This window comes from Carassius gibelio, chromosome B3, assembly GCF_023724105.1.
Source record: "Carassius gibelio isolate Cgi1373 ecotype wild population from Czech Republic chromosome B3, carGib1.2-hapl.c, whole genome shotgun sequence".
Lineage (NCBI taxonomy): Eukaryota > Metazoa > Chordata > Actinopteri > Cypriniformes > Cyprinidae > Carassius > Carassius gibelio.
Window position 1 is genome coordinate 17416761 of NC_068398.1, and position 20957 is coordinate 17437717.

Here is a 20957-nt window from a genome sequence, read left to right on the forward strand (position 1 = left end):
CCTGGTCTAATGAATCTTTTGAAGATATATACACTGACATTTGCCATTTTCCTTAAGAAGTTTAGAAGCTGGAATACTTTAATAGAAGGACTCTTTTAGTTTTTAAAAACCTTTCCTGCCCTATTAAAACCTCTTTTTGATTCACATGATGATTGTGAACGTTTTTGACTTAGTTAAAAAACAGCTATGAGTCAGATCACAGGGTTCACCACTTCCTATAACCTGCTGAAGAAGGTGTGTTTATCAGCTTCGACTGTTTCACTGAATTCATATCAGTTCCAGAGTTCACGTTGCACCTTTGTTTGATATGTGTGCCACCAAGCTGTTCTAAAGGCCAGAACTTTCACTAAATAGTCCTTATAGAAAAAGTTCAGGCAGGTGAAATTCACGTCCCTCAACTCCCACATTGCTATGAATGGGAAAGCAACCAAAACAGAATCAGCACTATGCTGCACAATAAATAACATGCCTAGAGAGCTCATTACACCTTCAAGTGAGTGGGTGAGCAGAGATCATCATATTGAGGCATTATATTTGTTTCAAAACTTCATGAAGTCAACTAAGACACCTTCTCTAGGCAGCACTGCATGTCCTTTGTAGAGAAGTCGGTAAAATAATGCACTGCACTCAGTGCAAAAAACAAATCCATCATGGTGGATAAGAAAAAAAATGCAACAAACAAAACTGAAAAACATCAATAAAACAGTTGAGTCTCATTGAAATTAATTATTTTACCCCAAAATTTAAATGTGTGTGATATGTATTAGTATTTGACTCTTAGTTTAGCAAATATGCTAACATTGTGTGATTTGCTATTTGTTTACAAACTGTTCACAATGCACATTATCATTCAAAAGGGGAAAGTTTTTTACTTTTTAATCAGTACAAATTAAAATAACCAAAAGTGACAGTAAAGACACTTTTTATATAGAATATCACAATCATTTCTGAAGGATCATGTGACACTGAAGCCAAGGTCTTGACATTTTAAAATATACTAAAATAGAAAACCGTTATTTAAAATTGTACTAATATTGCACAACATTGCTGTTTTTACTGTACAAATAAATGCAGCCCAAGTATGCTTAAGAGACATTTTTCCAAAACATCACGAATCTTACCAACCCTAAACTTTCCAAAACCATTCCTTCCTTGTGTTCATGGTGTGTGTGTGTGTGTGTGTGTGTGTGTGTGTGTGTGTGTGTGTGTGTGTGTGTGTGTGTGAGTGTGTGTGTTCATTGCTGTGTGTGTGCACTTTGTATGAGATAAATGCAGATCACTAATACAGAGTATGGGTCACCACACTTGGCCAAATGTCTCATAACTTCCACTTTATAATTTATCACACACACATTTAAGTCTTTCTTTACAGGAACCGCAAGAATCAGAGCTGCTACGGTCACTAAACTGACAATCACCCTGCAACCAGAACATTCACAAGGTGACAAATCTCATTCCTGACACTCCAGCTGTTACAGATTAATGGATAATATCTAATCCAAAATCCCAGGATGCTCCACACGCACAGCAAGTCATTATCCCTCCATGCTTTTCAGCCCAGAGGTGAGACAAACCTACTCTACCTCAGCTGAAAGTGGTTTATGACGTGCTGTCTAGACCACTCAGTAGCCGTGTTTCCACTATCGAGCTAGGACCGGGCGTGCTAGTGCGTGCCAGGGCCAGTCGCGTTTCCACTGTCACTTCCGGGGCTTGATCGTGCCTCGCCGGGGCTTCCTCGGGGCCAACGGCCAGGGTTTTTCGGCCCGACGAAATCCTTGGGCCAAAGCGGGCCAGCTGGGGCTAGAGGAGGGGTTACGAACAAAGGCGGAGTTTCTCCGTGTCTGGAGAGCGTCAGCGCGGATCATTTCAGAAAGAAAACAACTTTAACACCAGCATTAAAGACTTTTTAAAATCAGTTGAGCTCAAAACTCACTCTTAGTCAGCAGCGAGTGATTGAAATAACTTGATCCGATGTGGATTACAATCACTAAACAAAGCAGAAATATTTATAAGCGATGTAAAAGACTGCACGATAAACATTAACATTACCATGGTAAATATGACCGCTTGGAGAAATCAGACGTCACAATTGTGTATTTATTAAATAACATTTTATCTGTCGTCTTGTTTCGTGAGTTTAGCTCCACGTTGCATATCATCAAAATATAATAATGATATTTGTTCGGGAGCTTTTATAAAAATAGAGAGTCTGCGCTGTGGATCATTTCAGAAAGATAGCCGCTATAACGCCAGCATTAAACGCTTTATTTAAATAAGTTGAGCTCAAAACTCACTTTCAGTCAGCAGCGAGTGTTTGAAATAACTTGATCCAATGTGGATTATAATCACCATACAGGGCAGAAATATTTATAAGCGATGTAAAAGACTATGCACGCTGGGCATTAACATTAAACATGGAAAATATGACCGCTTGAAGAAATCGGACGTCAGCTTCTTATTCTCTATCACAATCGTGTATTTACTAACTTATATTATCTATCACAAGCCTCGTCTCGAGAGTTTAGCTCATGTTGCCTATTATAAAAATATAATAATGTTTTTGTTCGGGATCCTTTATAAAAATAAAGATATCATTCATTCTTAATGTGACGTACAGGCCATTGTGACTACAAATAAACAGAAACAGACTCTACTGAATAAGCAGGCTATTTTCATAAGCGTTAAAAATAAATAAATAAAATATAAAGTGTATTTATGTGCGATTAATTTTGAGTCTTGATAAATTAAATCATTATGATCAATGTATCACTTATTCTATAGTTAAAACATCCATGCTTTTGAATTTGAATAACAAAGCATGCAAACAAACGGCCGCTTTTATCATGTTCGTTTTGTGATCGCGCATGTTCCAGTGACTTATTTCTTAGTTTTCTGATAACTTCTCTTTGTTAGTGAAATAATGAGGTTGCATGACGTTGTTCTGAGAGGCGTGTAAAGGGCGTGTTTTAGTGACGAGCAGCGGAGCTTCAAGCTCCCCTGTGGAAACCCTGCGCTACTCTGGCCTCGGTGCTACTGGCCCGAGGCTATGAGCCCCGCCCGGCCCGCTTTAAGCCCTGGCTCGCACTGGCCCGACAGTGGAAATGCGGCTAATGATCTCAAAGTTGTTGGAGCCCAAAGTTTTCACAGTGCCTACCCTACTCCATTGACACCTCAAGCACCACAATGACATTTTTAACTAATACTCAGACGTAACATTGTTTTGTTGATTAGTACTGGACTTTTAAAGACTTATCACAATTCACCCGTAGACAAGATGCAAGACTTGATGGACGGGCCTGCCCTGTTCACCATTGCCATTAACGATAACAATTAACGAGTGCAGTCAGTGTGTTCGATAGATTGTAATGTAGTTTAACAGCATATAGGATGTTCAGCTGATGAAACATCTTTCTTAAAAAAAAAAGTATTCAATAGACAACAACTCCATAAAACAATTTTGAAAGTTGCGAGTTGGGAAAATAGCATGAGCTGACAACAGTGTGTGCCATTTTAAAGACACTAGGCATATTTAGTGTATTTTAGTGTGTTTAGTGCATTTAGTGTGTTTTGCTTCATGTGAAAGAGCACTTAATACCAATTCAGGCAAAGCTTTAAATACCCGTTAATCTGAGTTTAATCCATTTCACTGTGTTAAAGTGAATATAATTGCAACTTTGTTTACATTTACATTTATTCATTTAGCTGACGCTTTTATCCAAAGCGACTTACAGTTGCTACGGTATATATATTTTAGACAGACAGGTAATTTGTCTAACACCTAGTCATGACCCAGATCACCTCAGATGCTAACAGAGCAGATACCACACGCTAAAACAGACAGGAAGTCACACAGGAAATCCACATCATGTCTAGCTTAATTTTACACTAGACCCTGAAAACTCACCTACTGACAAAATCCAGAGTGCAACAGTTTTCACAGGGCCAGAACACTGCGATTACAAAATACATAAATTGAATATAATTATAGAGCTGTTAGTAGCAGCCCTCTAATTTGAATGGCAAAGCAACACATCAGTGAGCTAGTGTACTAACTGCAAGCTATCTAAAATGACTTTGCAGTTCTTGGAAATGTGAAAGAATTACTTGTTAAATGGCATATAGATTTATATTTCTCATTCATTAATTTCCATATGTGAATAATACCTGAATAAAAGCAGAACACTCACAGAGAACTACGAACTATGCAAGTTTTGTGTCTAGTTTTGAGTGATGGGAAAGAACAGTAACAGAGGAACTAGCTCAGAGAATGGTGAGAGACAGTGCTATTTCCTCAACAGCATATTACAACAAACAGTCTCTGTGGTCATTTTACACAAAACAGCACATCAGCTGATCAGACCAATGATATGACATATATCTACTCGTTAATCATTCAAATAAAAATGTTTTATTAAGTATTATATACTACTATTACATACAGTATGCTATGGTTTAAACATTTGGGGCTGTAAGGCTTTTTAATGCTTTTGAAAGATGTTTTATTTTTGTTTTATTTTCATGTGTTTTACAATGTAATTTATTCCCGTGATAGCAAACTAGAATTATGAGCAGCTTTTTCTCCAGTGTCTTCTTCAGTGCCACATTATGTTTCAGAAATCCTTCTAATATGCTGAATGTATGATCGGGAAAATTTCTTATTATTATCAATTTTCAAAACTTTTGCCTAATAGCAGTTTTTTTTTCAGGATTCTAAGATTTTACAGCATTTATTTAACATTTTTTAGAGTCTTTACAGTTGCTTGAAAGAATGTATTTATTTATATTTAAAATTTTACCCCAAATATTTGAACGGTGGAGTGAGTATATTTTCAGCCATTATTCAGCACCAGCCATTGAGGTCAATAATGGTCAACAAACTAAAATAAACCATAAGACCATAAGACCATAGTTTCACATTTGTAGCATATTTTGTGAGAAGTTGAGGTGAGGGGCCAAGAGCGGCCGGTTTATTAAGAATGGGAAGCAAAACAGGGGAACACAAAGAATCCGAGAGAATCAGATCAGTTTTATAAATTTGTAGACATTGTTAATGAAACATTTGTGTAACTTAAAGAGGAAATCTAATGCTATTTTATGCTTTTGTATTTACACTGCTAAAGCGTTGGATTCCATCCTAAACATGGCCAAAGTCTCAAAAAACTAACTGGATACATGACAGCGTATTTCTGTGCCAAAGATACTACGTCAGGGCTTTTTACAAAAAGTATTTTGGAGTCTGGCCCTGTATGACATCATAAAAGTCAGATTTCCCTAAATGGGCACTTTCCCGGAGGAGTGCGTGCATATCAACCCGAGCAAGTGCACAAATGAGGATTAGAGCCTGTAGAAAAAGTTATAACGCTTTGACTTGGATAACTCGTTAAATCCATCAATTCAAAGAGATAGAAAATAATGAGTTGGTGTCCCACATATTTAATGGCTGCTACACGACAACGCGCTCTTCTCATACATCAGAGATTAACTCTTTCTTGGCTTACAAATAAAGACAAAATAATAACAAGGGGCAGAGTGAACTTATCATTCATACTGGTTCTCACGTAGTCCTTCTCTTAAAGACTGATCGCTTAATTTATAGCAAACACTATGACGCAGAAGGACTACGTGAGAACCACTATGGATGATAAATTTGCTCTGCCGCCCTTTAATGTGGTGCATGCAAAATACATAGTTTTGGCCGTTACAAAGTCTCCATCCACAAACAGATATACTGTACATCGTCTGCAGATATAAGGTATTCCATGGCACTTTACGAGTAATCTGAACAGCCTATATGTGCAATATATGAGCCCTCACTAACTAAGTTTAATGCTACAGTTATGTTAAAATGCATCTCTTTCTTGCTCTCTCTCATGCACCTGCAAGGTCTAAGACACAAAACAGTTATGCTATGACAAGAACAAGGAGTCTCTCTCTTGCTCCACCCATGCACGATAATATCGTGTATCGTCGATCTCACGGGCTGACGATATGACGATTAGAAAAATGACCATATCGCCCAACAATACCACGAAATCAACAATGTCACCAAAGAAGTATGTTTTTGGTTGTGTGGTAAAGATAACCTTGTTCAGCTTCCCAGAAAACCTAGCATTAAGGTATGAGTGGATGCAGTTTGTTTCTCTCGGCCAGCAATGGAGTTGTGCAAGAGTGTTTGTTTGTTCATGACATTTCAGTGATGAATGTTTTATAAACAAGTTAAAATAATTTTTTTAAGTCAATACGGTTTTTGTTACAGCTTGCAGACAATCACTACACAAAAGCTTTGCATGCTTGTAACTCTTTAGCTCTGCCCACAAGCATCTATCTTCAGTATTCATCTGATAAAACATCATAGATATATGTTAAACACGTCTGTACAGGAGCTGATGAGCTGATGATCAGATGAGAGAGAGAGAGACAGAGAGAGAGAGAGAGAGAGAGATGCAGAACATGGGACGCGAGGAACAGAATTAAAGTCATTTTACAACATTGATTTTGAAACTTGTGATTCTATTAGAATCGTTCGAAGACAGATATGCGATTCATATATGAATAGATTTTCATATATTCTCTTCCTCTACTCCAAAGCAGCGTGACATGGCCCAGCCTCCTATGTTGCATGTTTTTGGGGACGGGCTTTATCAGGGGTTTGTGACATCACAAACCTGGAAAATAACTTGTTGTAGTCCCTAAGAGACTACAGCAATGTAGGCATGAAACTGACATCATTTTAAAAGACATCTCCATTTGCATTGAACTTTCAGCATCGTAATTTTGTAGATACTGTTACAAAAAAACAACAACACAGTAAACAAAAAAACTAAGCAATATAAAAGGGCACTGTGCACCACCCAAGACTGACTATGTGTTTTCTCACATCATCACCACACAGGCTTTACATTTTTTTTAAACATTTGCTGCTGTTGTTCAGCCAGTAACTAGATCTCAGTCATGAGCACCGGCGGCGCCAGGGGGGGTTTTGGGGGGTCTCAAAAACCTGCCAAAAAATGCCTTGACCCCCCATTTGACCCCCCAGCCTCTTCCTGATTAAAAAATATATATATTCGGGATAAAGATCCAAAAATGTTTCCCTTCAAACTACGCAGAACAATAATAAATAATAATTATTCCGACATTTATTCATACACTGAACCGAGAACCGTTTCTGTCGGACGCGTCCGATTCGAGAACCGATGAGCTGATGATAACTGCGCATGCGTGATTCAGCGTGAAGCAGACTGACACAGAGCGCATCTGAACCGAACTGATTCTTTTGGTGATTGATTCTGAACTGATTCTGTGCTAATGTTATAAGCGCGGGTAAACCAAAGGCTTGAATGAAGGGCAATCATCGCCAATTACGGCATTACATCGAGCGCAAAAGAACCGGTGAACCATTTTTTTTCAACTGGTTTATTTGATCGAATTGTACGAAAGAACCGGTTCACTTGAGCACCTGCTCCTTTGCCCCTTAAGTGCCCTTTTGTCAAAGCAAAATTTCCTCAATTTTTTTTTTCAATAACATAAACTTTTGTGAATGCCTGCCCATGCCCAATCATAATATTAGTACAATTTATTAATAATAATTTAGCCGTAAATAAAATGACCAACATGATGACAGTTCACCTGACTACGACCTCATCCAACCGGGAAGATTCCTCATGCTGCACGCGCATTTTTTAATTGCTAGAGGATATTTTCAACATCGTGGCAGCTGGTAAGTGGTGTTTCATTCTCAGCGAAGTGATTTTGGTGTTTATTTACTTATTATTATTTTACAAGAACGATGTGATGTGAGAACATGCAGATACGTTGTTTATATTGCGGTGTGTAGCCTGTAGTGTAGAAGTAACACTAGCGTGTTGTTTGAGGGAGAAAAGTTTCACAGGCATCGAGGGGTCTGGTCTTTTTTATGTTATTTGAATAAACTTTTATTATATTACAGTATTTATTTATTTTTAACACGTAAAAATAATTATCACAACACTGGTAAGGCTTATTCAGATTTTCTCATTCTCTGAATTATCATTATAAAGAAATGAATTAAAATATAATTATATTTTAAATGTGATGCAAATATTTTTTCTACAATAGCAACAGTGTTTACAACAGCAAGACCACTTTAGCCTGTAAACTCAATAATATCTATCTGGAAATAAATGTAAAAATATCAATGTCAATAAAAATGCATAATATACCTGACATGAAAGTGCAGTGTGAAGGATATGAATAACAAATGTAGCCTGTCATTTGTTTACATTGCAAAGGTGTTTTTGTTGTTTAGTAGCAGAAATATGCAGTTATTAGCCATGTCCACTGTATTTTTTGTTGGTTTTCATGAGACCCCCCCTTGAAAAGACCAGGACCCCCCCATTGCCCCCCCCCAATCAAAATTGTCTGGAGCCGCCACTGGTCATGAGAGTTTTATCTTGTGAATTTGCAGAGAATTTACAGTAAGTATGATGAGAAGTTGTCTGTGGTCATGAAGACTTGAGAACCTTCAGCACATCGGCAGCACTAAACCACTTCTGTAGCACTATCTAATGCCATCACACGAAGGAAACAAGTTTTAGTCTATGAGAGTGTGTGAGAGAGATGACCAAAGATCACAGAAACACAGGACGTCCTTGTGTGCCACTGGCCCAGTGCTCTATGGCTTCGACAAGATAATGAATGTCTAGCCAGTTTAATTAATATCATCATGACTAATCTTGTCTCTCAAGTTGTCGGCGCAGATAAGATCAGGAGGTCCTCTGAACAGTTTATGTGTACATAAAGCATAAATCAGGAGCAGGGACATTTTTTCTCAACATGAAAAGCACAAAACAAACACAAACTACAATTTACAACAGCAGCTTCCTAAACAACTTAGGAGTTTTCTTCAAAATTCAGGGAAGCAGATAACTGCAGTGCTCTTCCACTGAGGTTCAATCAGGAAGTCACCAGGAAATGTATTTAGCAACACAGACAGCCTCACATTAGCTTGGGACGACTCCTCTAGCACAATGACAAGGGCAGACGCAAACACTGAATCTGTTTTTCTTTTGCATGAACTTAGTTGCATGATATATGACAAACAGCAAGCATTCACAGACCCCTAAGAGATATGAGCCAGACCAGACACCACTACTCTTGTGGTACAGTTTCCTACATCTGATAATAATGAAAAGACATGTCTTGTGATTAATTTAGTCTGCTTTATGTATACTCCATTCATTCTATGTCTGCAGTGTGTCCAGTAGAGTCAAAACAAAGAGTTATCAGATCAAATCAAATCAAATTTCATTATCTCCATTGTGTTTGCAGAAATGACACATGAAACATGTCATAGTAGTGGTTTCATGGTGTATATAGCTTTAGGCCTTTACACATATATAAGGCCGTAATGTGTTTTTAACAGGTTTATAATAATGCTACCTTGTGGCTTCATCATGTGCTGAGGACTGCATTGAAAAGTCAGGGTGTTTTGTTATGGCACGGTAAAGCTGTCAACAATTAACATGCTTCAGGAGTACCTCAGTTTTAAATTATTAAAACTTTAAAGTATTATGCCGGAGCAATCTGAAAACCAACTGCAAATTGTTATTTTGCGCTGTAATGGTCATATTTACTGGTTATACGCTCAAATGCTATTTCTCAATTAAAGTTGGGCTGTGTGTTGTGAAGGGCATCATATCCATTCATTATCAAAGAAAACAGCCTGCGTGAGTCAATGCAGTTACGCAGCTGGCTTTCAGTGTGAAATCTGTGAATCTCTAATTTCCTGGGAAGATAAAAACAGCATTGTGTGCAAACCATAGACTGTATAAACATTGTGTTCAAACCAGTATCTACCTGCGTTATCATCCACACTCAAGATTCTCTGCAAAGCTGGTGTTTTTTTTCTACTGCTATCTTTATGTCCCACTATAAAATAAATATATACATAGATAATATGATATTGTTGTTGAGCTCAGTCACCTTGCATACTAGTGACTTACTCTTTACTAGATTTTGCCTTAGGCTCCAATTCGTTTAGTTCGAATCATAAATAAGTGAACTACAAAGCAAAATCTACTGCTTCAGTCAGGAGCAAATGGTCCTCAGAAGAACTGACAGACTATTGTAAATGATCAGTTGGTTTATAGTAGGGGTGCTCCGATCACGATCGGCCGATCCTTATGCGCATCTCATCAGTAAAGCCGGTTCTCTAATCAGCCGTTAATTCCATCAGGTGCGTGATTTCACATAGAGCAGCTGTTTCTACACAGAGCCGTTGTTAATAGAGAAGATGCGCAAATCCACTTCATTTTCAGCGTTTTTTGGCGCATCTTCTCAGTTAACAACGCCTCTGTGTAGTAACAGCTGCTCTATGTGAAATCGCGCACCTGATGGAATTAACCGCTGATTAGAAAACCGGCTTTACTGACGAAATGCGCATTAATGATCGGCCGATCGTGATCGGAGCACCCCTAGTTTATAGAGATGTTTCACTGCGGCAGGGGGTGAGGGGTCAATGTGTACAGCTCAGAAGGCCTTAAGCAACTCTAGTTATTGTGCTTTGTTTATTCAGTTTCTATTTCCATTTCACAGCTGTTGTGCCTGACTCTTTAGCCAGCTGGACTTTTATTCGTCACTTTTGGTATTAAATCTCACACCCATTTGGACTACATCCCTTTAGTTCCTGCAGTAATGACGTCACTAAAACAGTTTTTTGACTAACCTCCGGCCACATAAAAAAGGGGGCGTGGCCTTGTTGTGCTCCGACGGAAAAAGGAAGAGATGCGTTTGTGTTTGTCGCCCTGTCGTCGAAACTAGTCCAGTCATCTTTGTTTGGGCTCCCCAGGGACGCTGTACTTAGAGATCAATGGTTACAATTTATGTTTAACTCGGTTCCAGAAAATTATAATCCACATGAAAAACTATGTGCAGCACATTTTGCTGTGGACAGCGAGCTTCCTCAATCTCAATAAGTTATTTAATGCCAGATTCGCACAAAGATTATTCCTGAAAGATGGAGCAGTTCCCTCTTTGTCTGGAGAAGGCGTTGTTTATGGACCACAACCGGTAAGTGTATTTTATTATTTAAGTTGGTGCATTTAACAGTTTCTGTAACTTACTACACAAAGGGCAATGCTGTTTAGCTTTGTTAACTAGATTTTAGGGCTGTGCAAAAAAACGAATGCGATTTTCATGTGCATCTCATCAGTAAAAACGCTCCTGTGATTATAAGTACATCTCCAGCACATGCTCCTGCCCACTTGCTTCTTAAAACTAGCCCAATCGTGTTTCCAGGAGGGCCGCGTGCTCTAAGCTGCTGTCAAATCACAACACAGGAACCGCTGGTCCAGTCAGAAGTCGTTATGTATTTCTGAAGGAGGGACTTTATAGAACAAGGGAGTCATCAGCCCGTTTTTATGACAGTGAAAACAGCGGTATACAGATAGGTGAATTGTGTGAAAAATACTGTTTTTTACACGCGAAACATGAACATGTTATATTGCACACTGTAAACACAATCAAATCTTCAAAAAAAGCACGAAGAATGGGACCTTTAATCATAAACCTGAATTAATCAAGTTAATTCAGCACCACTTTTAGCAGCTTAGTCGTTGTGAAAGTGAAACTGTAACGATGCATAGTGCATAAAGCCACATTACAATGACATGTTTGCGGCAACAAGCAGCTGTTAGAAAACATATAGATGAAGGATTTTTTAGAAGCAAGGATAAAATAACATTTAGTGTACCCACCCTAACAAAACGATAGCTGAAATGTGGCATGTTGTTCACTTAAATAAGTTTAATTTTACCATATCCAAAAACTCGCTTACTCTGCTGTTACTTAACAGTAAATGCACTTGAATTGAATTGAATAGTACGTGGAGACACGCTTTTAATCAAAGATTTACTTACTTTTAATGCGGCTTATTTCTAAATGTACAGAGATACATGCTTTCATATGTCATTTAGTTATGATTATATCATTTATTCACTATATTATTTATTATTAATGTCTCATTTCACTTTGGCTCTAGTTTTTTATTTATTCCAGTTTATATGAAAAGGTTAATGTAGAGTGGATTATAGAGATTAATACATATACAGACTAAATCCTTTTCACTGAACGTGTTAAAATAAGTTGAAGAAGTTGTGGGAAGTGTGGTTGTGGTTACACCGTGGTGCTGTAGTTTATTGCCTAAGTTTAGCTTTTCAGTTCTGGCACTTTTATTTAGGCTACAAAGTTTATAAACGTTATATTATTTTGTGAAGATTATCTTGATGCACAAAAAATCTAAGTTTCTTGAAGTATGATATGGAATAAACCTTGACACAAGACATGATGATGGTTTAAAGGTGTAGTCTTGAAGCTATCTGTCACTTTAAAAAGCTCTGAACAATTACACCGCCTTATTTTATATTTATTTGCACTTTTTGTACCATGGGCGTAGGTTTAGAGGGGGGGGGGGCGCTAGGTACTAGTCCCTATCAATATTTTGAGATGACAAATTTGTCCCCACCAATATTTAGCAAGCTCCTTTGAACTGCTATTTGGATCTTTGCACTGCTATTTGGATCGATTCTATCGGCCAGGACGACGACAGTACAAGAAACGCCGTAATTTGATTGGCGGCGGGGTATCTGACAGGCTACACGCGCGGGCCGGGACTACTTTTGTGCTTGCACTAGCAGCAAGCGGGTGGTTTGTGTGTGCGCGCATGTTGACGATGCCGAAGGTAAGTTACAAGGGCTGTCTCTCTGCCACATACAAAGGCCAGAGTAAAAACATTTTGATATTCCGGGGTTTTTTTTTTTTTTTTTTGCCCCTTTTTGTACTTTGTAGATGCCACCCGAGAAGAAGAAAGGGGACATAAGAAGCTTTTTCATAAAGCAGAGTCAGAGTGTGAGTAGGCAAAATAACTAGCTAGCCACAAAAATAAACTAGCAGTAGTGACTTTCAAATGCATATTCTGTGGAAAATAGTATTAACTGGTGATAGTAATACCCAGGATGATAGAATGCTACGTTAGCAAGTAAATGAATGTCAATTAGCCTGTAAGTTACCTCAACTTTCAAGTCAAAAAATGACAATGTGCTCATCATAGAAAAGGTCATATGAATTGCATTTGTGATGAATCGTTGACCCATATACAAACAAACTGGATTATAAAACCTCGTCAGTGCAGAGGTAAAATGATCAACAGGTGCACAAACGTGAGAAGATCTTCTCTCGGGATTTCACCAGGGGTCAGGTAATAATAATACATAAAAAAATAAATACTTACAGGTGTCTTTTCTCTCCTACGAGCTGCTCGTGTAGTGCAACGGAAAGTCCAAACAAACTGCCAGCTGTTTTTCCCTCTTTGACGACTGGAAACCTCACATCCAAGTTGAACGCTTGACAGCAGCGAGCGGCGCTCATCACGAGCAGCAGGACAACCGCGTTTTTACCGAGTCTTTGCCGGTGAAATTCGTTCATGTTTCACTCCAGTGTTTCTGTTAGGCGAGACAGAAACAGAGAGCGGGGGAAGTTGAGTCCGCTAGCGTCTGGACAGGAGCGGATTTGTCAGACGCTCTGAACTGATTGCTCATTTTCGTCATTCTTTCTTCCGGGGTTCGCGCCAGTCATCGGTGAAAACATTAACTGGAGGACATTGAAATACAGAGAGCGCGCAAGAGCACCTTGATAGAAGAGAAGACGGACTGGCTCACACTTGCATTCTGTTATAATAATGTCGACAAAAGGGCTTGTCTAACTTTTTTTTTGTGTGTGGTCCCTTGAGGAAGGCTTTCTGGAAGCAGTATATTGTCAAAATAGCCTATATTTTGTGTGAATAACTTTATAATATTGTAAAAGACAACATGCTTCTTTTTCAAATTAAATAATTAGCTTTTATATTTTCACTATAATAAAAATAAAAATTATTAATCTCCTAAAAACTATACTTAAATTGACAGTGTATCCGATTTTTATACTGTACGAACCAGAAGAAAAACATTTGAATGTCTATACTTACCTGTATAGTGCTTTTCAGAGTAGGATAAATATTCTTCAGAAGCAAGAACAAATGAAAAACTACCAAATGAAAACTATTCTTGAAACTATTCTATCAAGCAATCCTGATGCTCTGTGTTTGGATGTAAGACTGAACAAAAGAGTCTTCATTTTCTCCCAGCATCTGATCGACTGAGGATGCTGTAGATAACTTAAATTTTTCAAGGTAATGCACTTCAAAATTAAATTAAATTAATTTAAATTCAAGTTTATTTGTATAGTGCTTTTTACAATATGCAGCTCATTTGCATTTACACTACAAAACAGCTCTTTTATTGATTTATTCCTTTTATTTTTAGACACACTCCAAAAATGACATTTTCCAGCTGTTATAATAAATGATCTGTTGGGTATTTTGGGCTGAAACTTCACAGACACATTCTCAGGAAACCCAAGACCCAAGATGTGCCCTTTAAGAAAATGGTAGCTAGGTTCTATCTAAGCATAAACTGGTAAACCATTTTTGATCAGCAACAAACCGGCTACCAGCTGTCCAAAAAGTGTCAGAAAGGAGCCATTGGAGCCAATGCATTTCATTCATTGTTCATGTAGCCATTCTGAGTTATCAGCCCTCCACATTTGCTGACTTTGTCTAGCATGCTCCAGGCTACTGACCTAACGAGACCAATGTGCCCTGTGTCCTGGGAATCTATGACATTTGCACATTTTAAAGAATCCGTCATAGCTTGTGCTTCTCACTTGCCCTCTATTCGGATTCCTTCATGCTAAACAATAGATGTTGCCATAAAGGTATAGACAAAAATGTGGCCCTCGGTTTGCAATTCATGCAAAGACTTCTGTACTACTTGACATTTAATAAAGATTTGAGTTATAATTTCACCTGTATATTATGTTGAGTCCATTAAAATGTACAAGACAACAAGGCCCAGCAAAAAGACAGACACTGCACCTAGTGATGGGTACTTTCAAAACACTGCTTCATGAAGCTTTGAAACCTTAACTAATATTTTATTTTCAATAAGTAGCAGAAATAGTTAGAGTTGGAACTACAAAACAAAAAGTATAAAATAAAACTACAAACATGGTGATGTAAGACTATGCCGTATATTTAAACTGGTTTGAGCGTTTAATAATAAAAATAATCAAGATGATAAAAATATTATACAAAAAACAAAAAATACTTTTTTCAACAATTTCTTTTGTTCTGTGTCAAACAGTACCAGGACGCTTGCATGTACGTTCCTCTGCTCGTAAACAAGGCGTAGCGCATCTGGGTTCTACATCAAAATTGCCGGCTCTTGCGTTAGCAGCACCACACGTATGCGCTCTGATACTCTTGAGAACGCGTGTTGACTGACACAGAAGAGAAGAGTTGTTGACTGATGTCACGTGGACTGTTATATATTGGCACGGGAGGAGCACAAGACAGACACAGTGGGCGTGGCGTCAGGCCTCGGAGAGGCTTTTATTAACAGAAATCATAAAACAAAGGGAATAAAAGTGGCCAAAGGGGGGAAGTGTCCAAAATAACAGGGAATCTGTTGTCCTCGTCGTGCTGCGGGATTTGTGTAGGTCGGGCAGTGTTCATCAAGGAAGGGTCCAGGCAAGGGGCGGAGTCCGGCGGCCGCACGCGCTCCCCTCCTTGGTCCGGGGCGCGAGGGGCGGCGGCTTCTCCTAGCGGCCGCGTCTCTCTCGTTGGCCGCGGCGCTGGTAGGGGATGGACGGCCCGGCATCCTGGCCCGTCGGCCGTGTATACGGGTGCGGTTCCCATCCGGATCGCGGGTCCGGCAGCTCACGTCTTGGTGGCGCGGGAGTCCCTCAACGCACCCTTCCTGGACCCACGAGGACACCAGTGTGCATGCACGGGGAAGAGACCGGTCTCCTGAGGAGAGGCGCGTTGGGCTTTTAAACAGCGGCGGTAATGAGGCTCCACTTCCTTCAGGTGTGCCCCATCACACGCCGCCAGCCCTGACTCGTCCAGCGCCCCTCCTCTCACACACCCACTCCAGTCGGGAGCCTGGTGAAGGGCGGCGATTTAGGACGGGGTGCCGGTGACAATCAGGGAGGAGGCAGCTGACTCGTCACATTCCCCCTCCCAAGCGACATCCCCGTCCCCAGGGCGCCACCCACACGGGAGTGCTACCATCCTCAACCAGGCTCCAAACGGTCGGAGTGGGCGGGGCTTCCTCTCCGGGCGGTCCTCCCTCTCGCAGCGCACCAGAACAGGGACAGAGAAACCGGGTTTTAGTGACAGCCTCAACCAACCACAGGGTAAAATGACAATGGAAAAGTCACTTACCCCTTGTGTGGCTGGGAGGCTGTCCCCAGTTTTCCTCCGTCCCAGTCTGGGTTCTCACGAACGTTTGCAAGCGAGAGGGGGGTGACGTCACCAGACGTTTCCCAACTGCGCTGTCTAGGCTCCGCCTGCCCGCATTCTCCACCAGTGTCACGGGAGGAGCACAAGACAGACACAGTGGGCGTGGCGTCAGGCCTCGGAGAGGCTTTTATTAACAGAAATCATAAAACAAAGGGAATAAAAGTGGCCAAAGGGGGGAAGTGTCCAAAATAACAGGGAATCTGTTGTCCTCGTCGTGCTGCGGGATTTGTGTAGGTCGGGCAGTGTTCATCAAGGAAGGGTCCAGGCAAGGGGCGGAGTCCGGCGGCCGCACGCGCTCCCCTCCTTGGTCCGGGGCGCGAGGGGCGGCGGCTTCTCCTAGCGGCCGCGTCTCTCTCGTTGGCCGCGGCGCTGGTAGGGGATGGACGGCCCGGCATCCTGGCCCGTCGGCCGTGTATACGGGTGCGGTTCCCATCCGGATCGCGGGTCCGGCAGCTCACGTCTTGGTGGCGCGGGAGTCCCTCAACGCACCCTTCCTGGACCCACGAGGACACCAGTGTGCATGCACGGGGAAGAGACCGGTCTCCTGAGGAGAGGCGCGTTGGGCTTTTAAACAGCGGCGGTAATGAGGCTCCACTTCCTTCAGGTGTGCCCCATCACACGCCGCCAGCCCTGACTCGTCCAGCGCCCCTCCTCTCACACACCCACTCCAGTCGGGAGCCTGGTGAAGGGCGGCGATTTAGGACGGGGTGCCGGTGACAATCAGGGAGGAGGCAGCTGACTCGTCACAATATGTTTTTTTTCTGCTGTAAAGTTGGGCATTTTAACATTGGGAGTCTATGGGACTGACTTCCTTCCTTTTACAGCCAGCCTCAAGCGGTCAGTCGATGGAATGCAGTTTTAGTCACTTCCTTATTGGCCTCATGAGAGAGAGCGAGAGGTTGGCGCTCGGTTCTCTTTTGATAACTGATGATAATAGCGTTCTGCTCTCGTCCAAGGCTACTGTAGTGGTGTGCGACCAAGTAATCACATTATACAATAGACAGCTGGCTAAACTGGCCGGGCTTTCCAAGGTATTTGCAGGTTGTTTTGAACATGCTGTAAAACGGGGACATTTCCGGGTACAGGACTCCAAAATCGAGGATGTCCCCGGAAAATGGGTACGTCTGGTCACTTCATGTTATAGTGATTAGTGTGCTAAAAGCGCACATATACACGGCTTTTTTGCGAATCAATTATAAGAGTCACAAAGAATGCTTAATGCACGATCTGTCACTGTAATCATCTTTACCTTGATTACAATCATCGTCCATCAAAATTTTAGGCTGCTTTTGTGACACTGGCTTAATTTATTCAGCATAGAGCTGTAGTTTGCTTATCATATGCATGGTTTTGAGCCGCCATTCAGTCCGTTTTCAAACAGCACGATGAGAAACTTCACATTTGACCAATCAGAATCTAGTATTCCAGAGAGCTGTGTAACGCAAATACTAAACAAAGAAAAAAAAATGATAAAGAGTGTTATTAATTTTAGATTAAAAAACAGTCAACATTAAGTACTCGTGTGAAAATCTCTGCCTTTACCCTCTCTAAAATGCAACATCTCACCATGTTGACAGTAATGAGACTGTGAGGATTTTAATTTTCTTTAGGTGTCCTCAGGATACAAAATCAGGGATTAGAATCAATGCCGTGTAAAGGCTGCTTGATTTACTCACTTGTCCCAACATGCGAGATTGCATTGCAGTTGCCAGCATGTTTTTGTGCATGCCAGATGTGTTCTGATATTTCCAAAGTCTGGTCTGGTCTTGAGTGTAAAATAACAGATACTGTACCTGCTTTTCCAAAATGTTTTAGTTTTCATGTTGAGATGAATGCAGAGCTAAAAAGAAACACTTTATTCATAATCCTTCATTATTGTGACTATAGGCTAATATACAGTACAATATTTGAGTTTGTAAGAGAATTGATACTGTACTACTGCTTATTTTATTTTATAGGTGAAATACTTTGATTGTGTTAGCTTTGAGCACATGAGCTGGCCAAGTTTCAAAGTCTTTGTTTATTGTAGTTTCATTTTTTTTATGATTTTGTCTTATAAAGGTTACCTTAAGGAGAAGAAACTGACAGCAACAGTAGGCCATAAAAATGTGAAACCCAGTATGAAAACACATTATATCTTAATAAATAAAAAATGTAGCAGATTTAGACAGGACACAATCAGAGTGTGCTGGGCCACGCAATGACATCAGAGTAAAGCAAAAGATTTGACGTTGTCATAAATATTTGATTAATTAAATTTGTCATTTCTTAAATGACAATACAATTAAACTTTGCCATGACTTAATGTAGCTTACTTTCAGTGATGTTTTAACATTTCATCATTCTGTCAGAAAGAAAAGAAAATCAAGTTACAACTTGAGTATAGTGATAAAGGATGCTGTTTGTCTGAGGTAAAAGCACAGAGTCTGTCACATCCAAGGTTTTCTGGTATCGATCTCAGTCTATCTTTAAATTACTGTCATGCAAAGTTGAATAAACAACTGTGAGGACTCAGAGGAACAGACCACAGCCTGAATTAGACTGTACTGTGAAAATGACTTCCTCCTATTCATCTATTTTACATCTCACTCCTCTTGATAGTCTAGTGCTGTTGGATAATTGTGATGACAGGCTGGTGAATTAGTCAGTTTGTTTTGTGTGTGTTTAAAAGTCATGGCTAAAATATGAATTTTAATAAACAAAGTTGTTTTTGAGATATTACTAGAATAATCAGGACAGAATAATTAGAAAATGTTAATTACAGACAGTATTACTGAGCCCTGAAGTCAGCGACACACATTTTTCACCAGTAATTTATCGGTTCAATAATTTAAAAAGTGATTACAGAATTGAGTAACGAGTAATATTCCTCATTATGAGGGTTCGGCTTTTCCGTGAATCTCTCCAAAAGCACCCATACATGCAACAAATGAACAGACTTTCATCTTTTCTGAGTCTCTGTCTCACTGACGAACTGACCGCCGGTTTAAATGTAAATGCAGTGTCATCAATGTTAGACTGAGTCAGATTTGACAATGGAGGTTCATTATATGTTATTATACAGCTATATTATAGTCCAGCGAAGACATGTTGAATAATTTCTGATTATTTTAGGAGTACCATGTCTGTAAGTGTGAGGAAAACACTGTTATGAAGGCTGCCGAACACGCAGTTTGAGTGACACCTGCTGGCCACTCAATGCATTATACAGAAACGGGTCAACAAGGTACCTATTTTTTTTAAAAAATAAATATGTTACATACATCCATATTATATAAACATGATTTTTAAAGCCTTATTAAAATGAAGTTACCACACTTTTAAGAGAATGAGTCTGCCATGTGCCCTGTGCTGTGCAGTGCCTGCCGTGACAGAAATATTCAGGAACAGCTGGTTGTTTTAACAGCTGGCTTACAGTGTCCATGCTCTTAGATTTTAAATGGACATTCTGCTTACTGCGACTTGGTCAACCTGTCATAAAGTGTGTGCATAAGCATGCAAACTACATTTCTTAAAGGGGTCATATGATGCGATTTCAATTTTCCTTTCTCTTTGGAGGGTTACAAGCTCTTGTGGCATAAAGAAGATCTTGAAAGTTGCAAAGGCTAAAGTCGCAAATCCAAAGAGATGTTGTGTAGACGTTGTGTGTTTCACTGTGAAAGCGAAACTACTTTGTTTGGCCTTCCAACAGAGGATGATATTGTTATGTCTTCATGTAGACAAGAAGTACAAGACTGTGAATTTATCTTAGCAAACTTTAATAACTACTATGAACAAGCAGGTTAACATGCATGCACATGCTCAGCAGTCTTTCTTACTCATCTCACTTACTTACTATGTATATATCTAACTCAAGGGGCTTGAGTGCCATCTAGTGGTGCATTAATGTAAGGACATCACAGATATCTGCTTCATTATGCCTGGAGCTGATCTTTGCTAGTAGCTGAGGAAATACATCAACTTTGTACTGTGGATCACTGGACTGGCTTTCACCATGGACGAAGTCCAACCTGGGGTCGTCACATGTGGTTTCCTTCGTAGAATCCAAGCTGGCCTCTGCTCACTCAAGACAGCGGTGTGTGACGCTGTTTCATTGAGAAAGTGGATCTACTTTGTTTGGCCTTCTAAAAGATGACATGACTAGAAATCATGTTTATATCACGTTTATAATGGGTTTTGTGTCTTGTTGCTCTGGACGGACAGGGCATCACAGTATGTTAAGGGGCATAACATTTCCGTCACACACTTGAGGTATTTGGCCAATCAGTGCACACCTTGCTTTTTAGACCGATGTGCTTTGTAAAAATCTATGCGTTTCAGAAGGTGGGGAATAGAGGAGAAACTATAATATACAGTATGTGGAAAATAATGTGTTTTTTTAACCTTAAACTGCAAAAATACATTTCATTATACCAAATACACAAAATAATGTTTTTAAGCAGCATCATATGACCCCTTTAATGTAGCTTGCATGCTTATACTGTATAAGCATGCAAGATACATTAAAGGGGTAAATCAGTTCTAAACACATTTTATGACTACTGACATTTTTTTTGACGGTGATAGCTGATGTATGGTAAGAACA

General features: G+C 40.0%; 2 protein-coding genes across 3 annotated transcripts in view; both read right to left on the reverse strand.

Annotated features, from left to right (window-relative positions):
• The window catches only part of LOC127952898 (integrin alpha-3), a 44843-nt gene extending 31130 nt beyond the window's left edge, over nt 1-13713 (reverse strand). The window contains exon 1 of one of the 2 annotated variants that reach the window (XM_052551791.1): nt 13265-13713. In XM_052551791.1, the coding sequence (XP_052407751.1) occupies nt 13265-13458 (194 nt within the window). In that variant the 5' untranslated portion in view covers nt 13459-13713. The remainder of the gene's footprint in view (nt 1-13264) is intronic. The other variant, XM_052551792.1, reaches the window with a different exon arrangement.
• Nucleotides 1-20957, reverse strand: part of LOC127952897 (integrin alpha-3-like) — a 147896-nt gene that overhangs the window by 31130 nt on the left and 95809 nt on the right. The window lies entirely within an intron of this gene.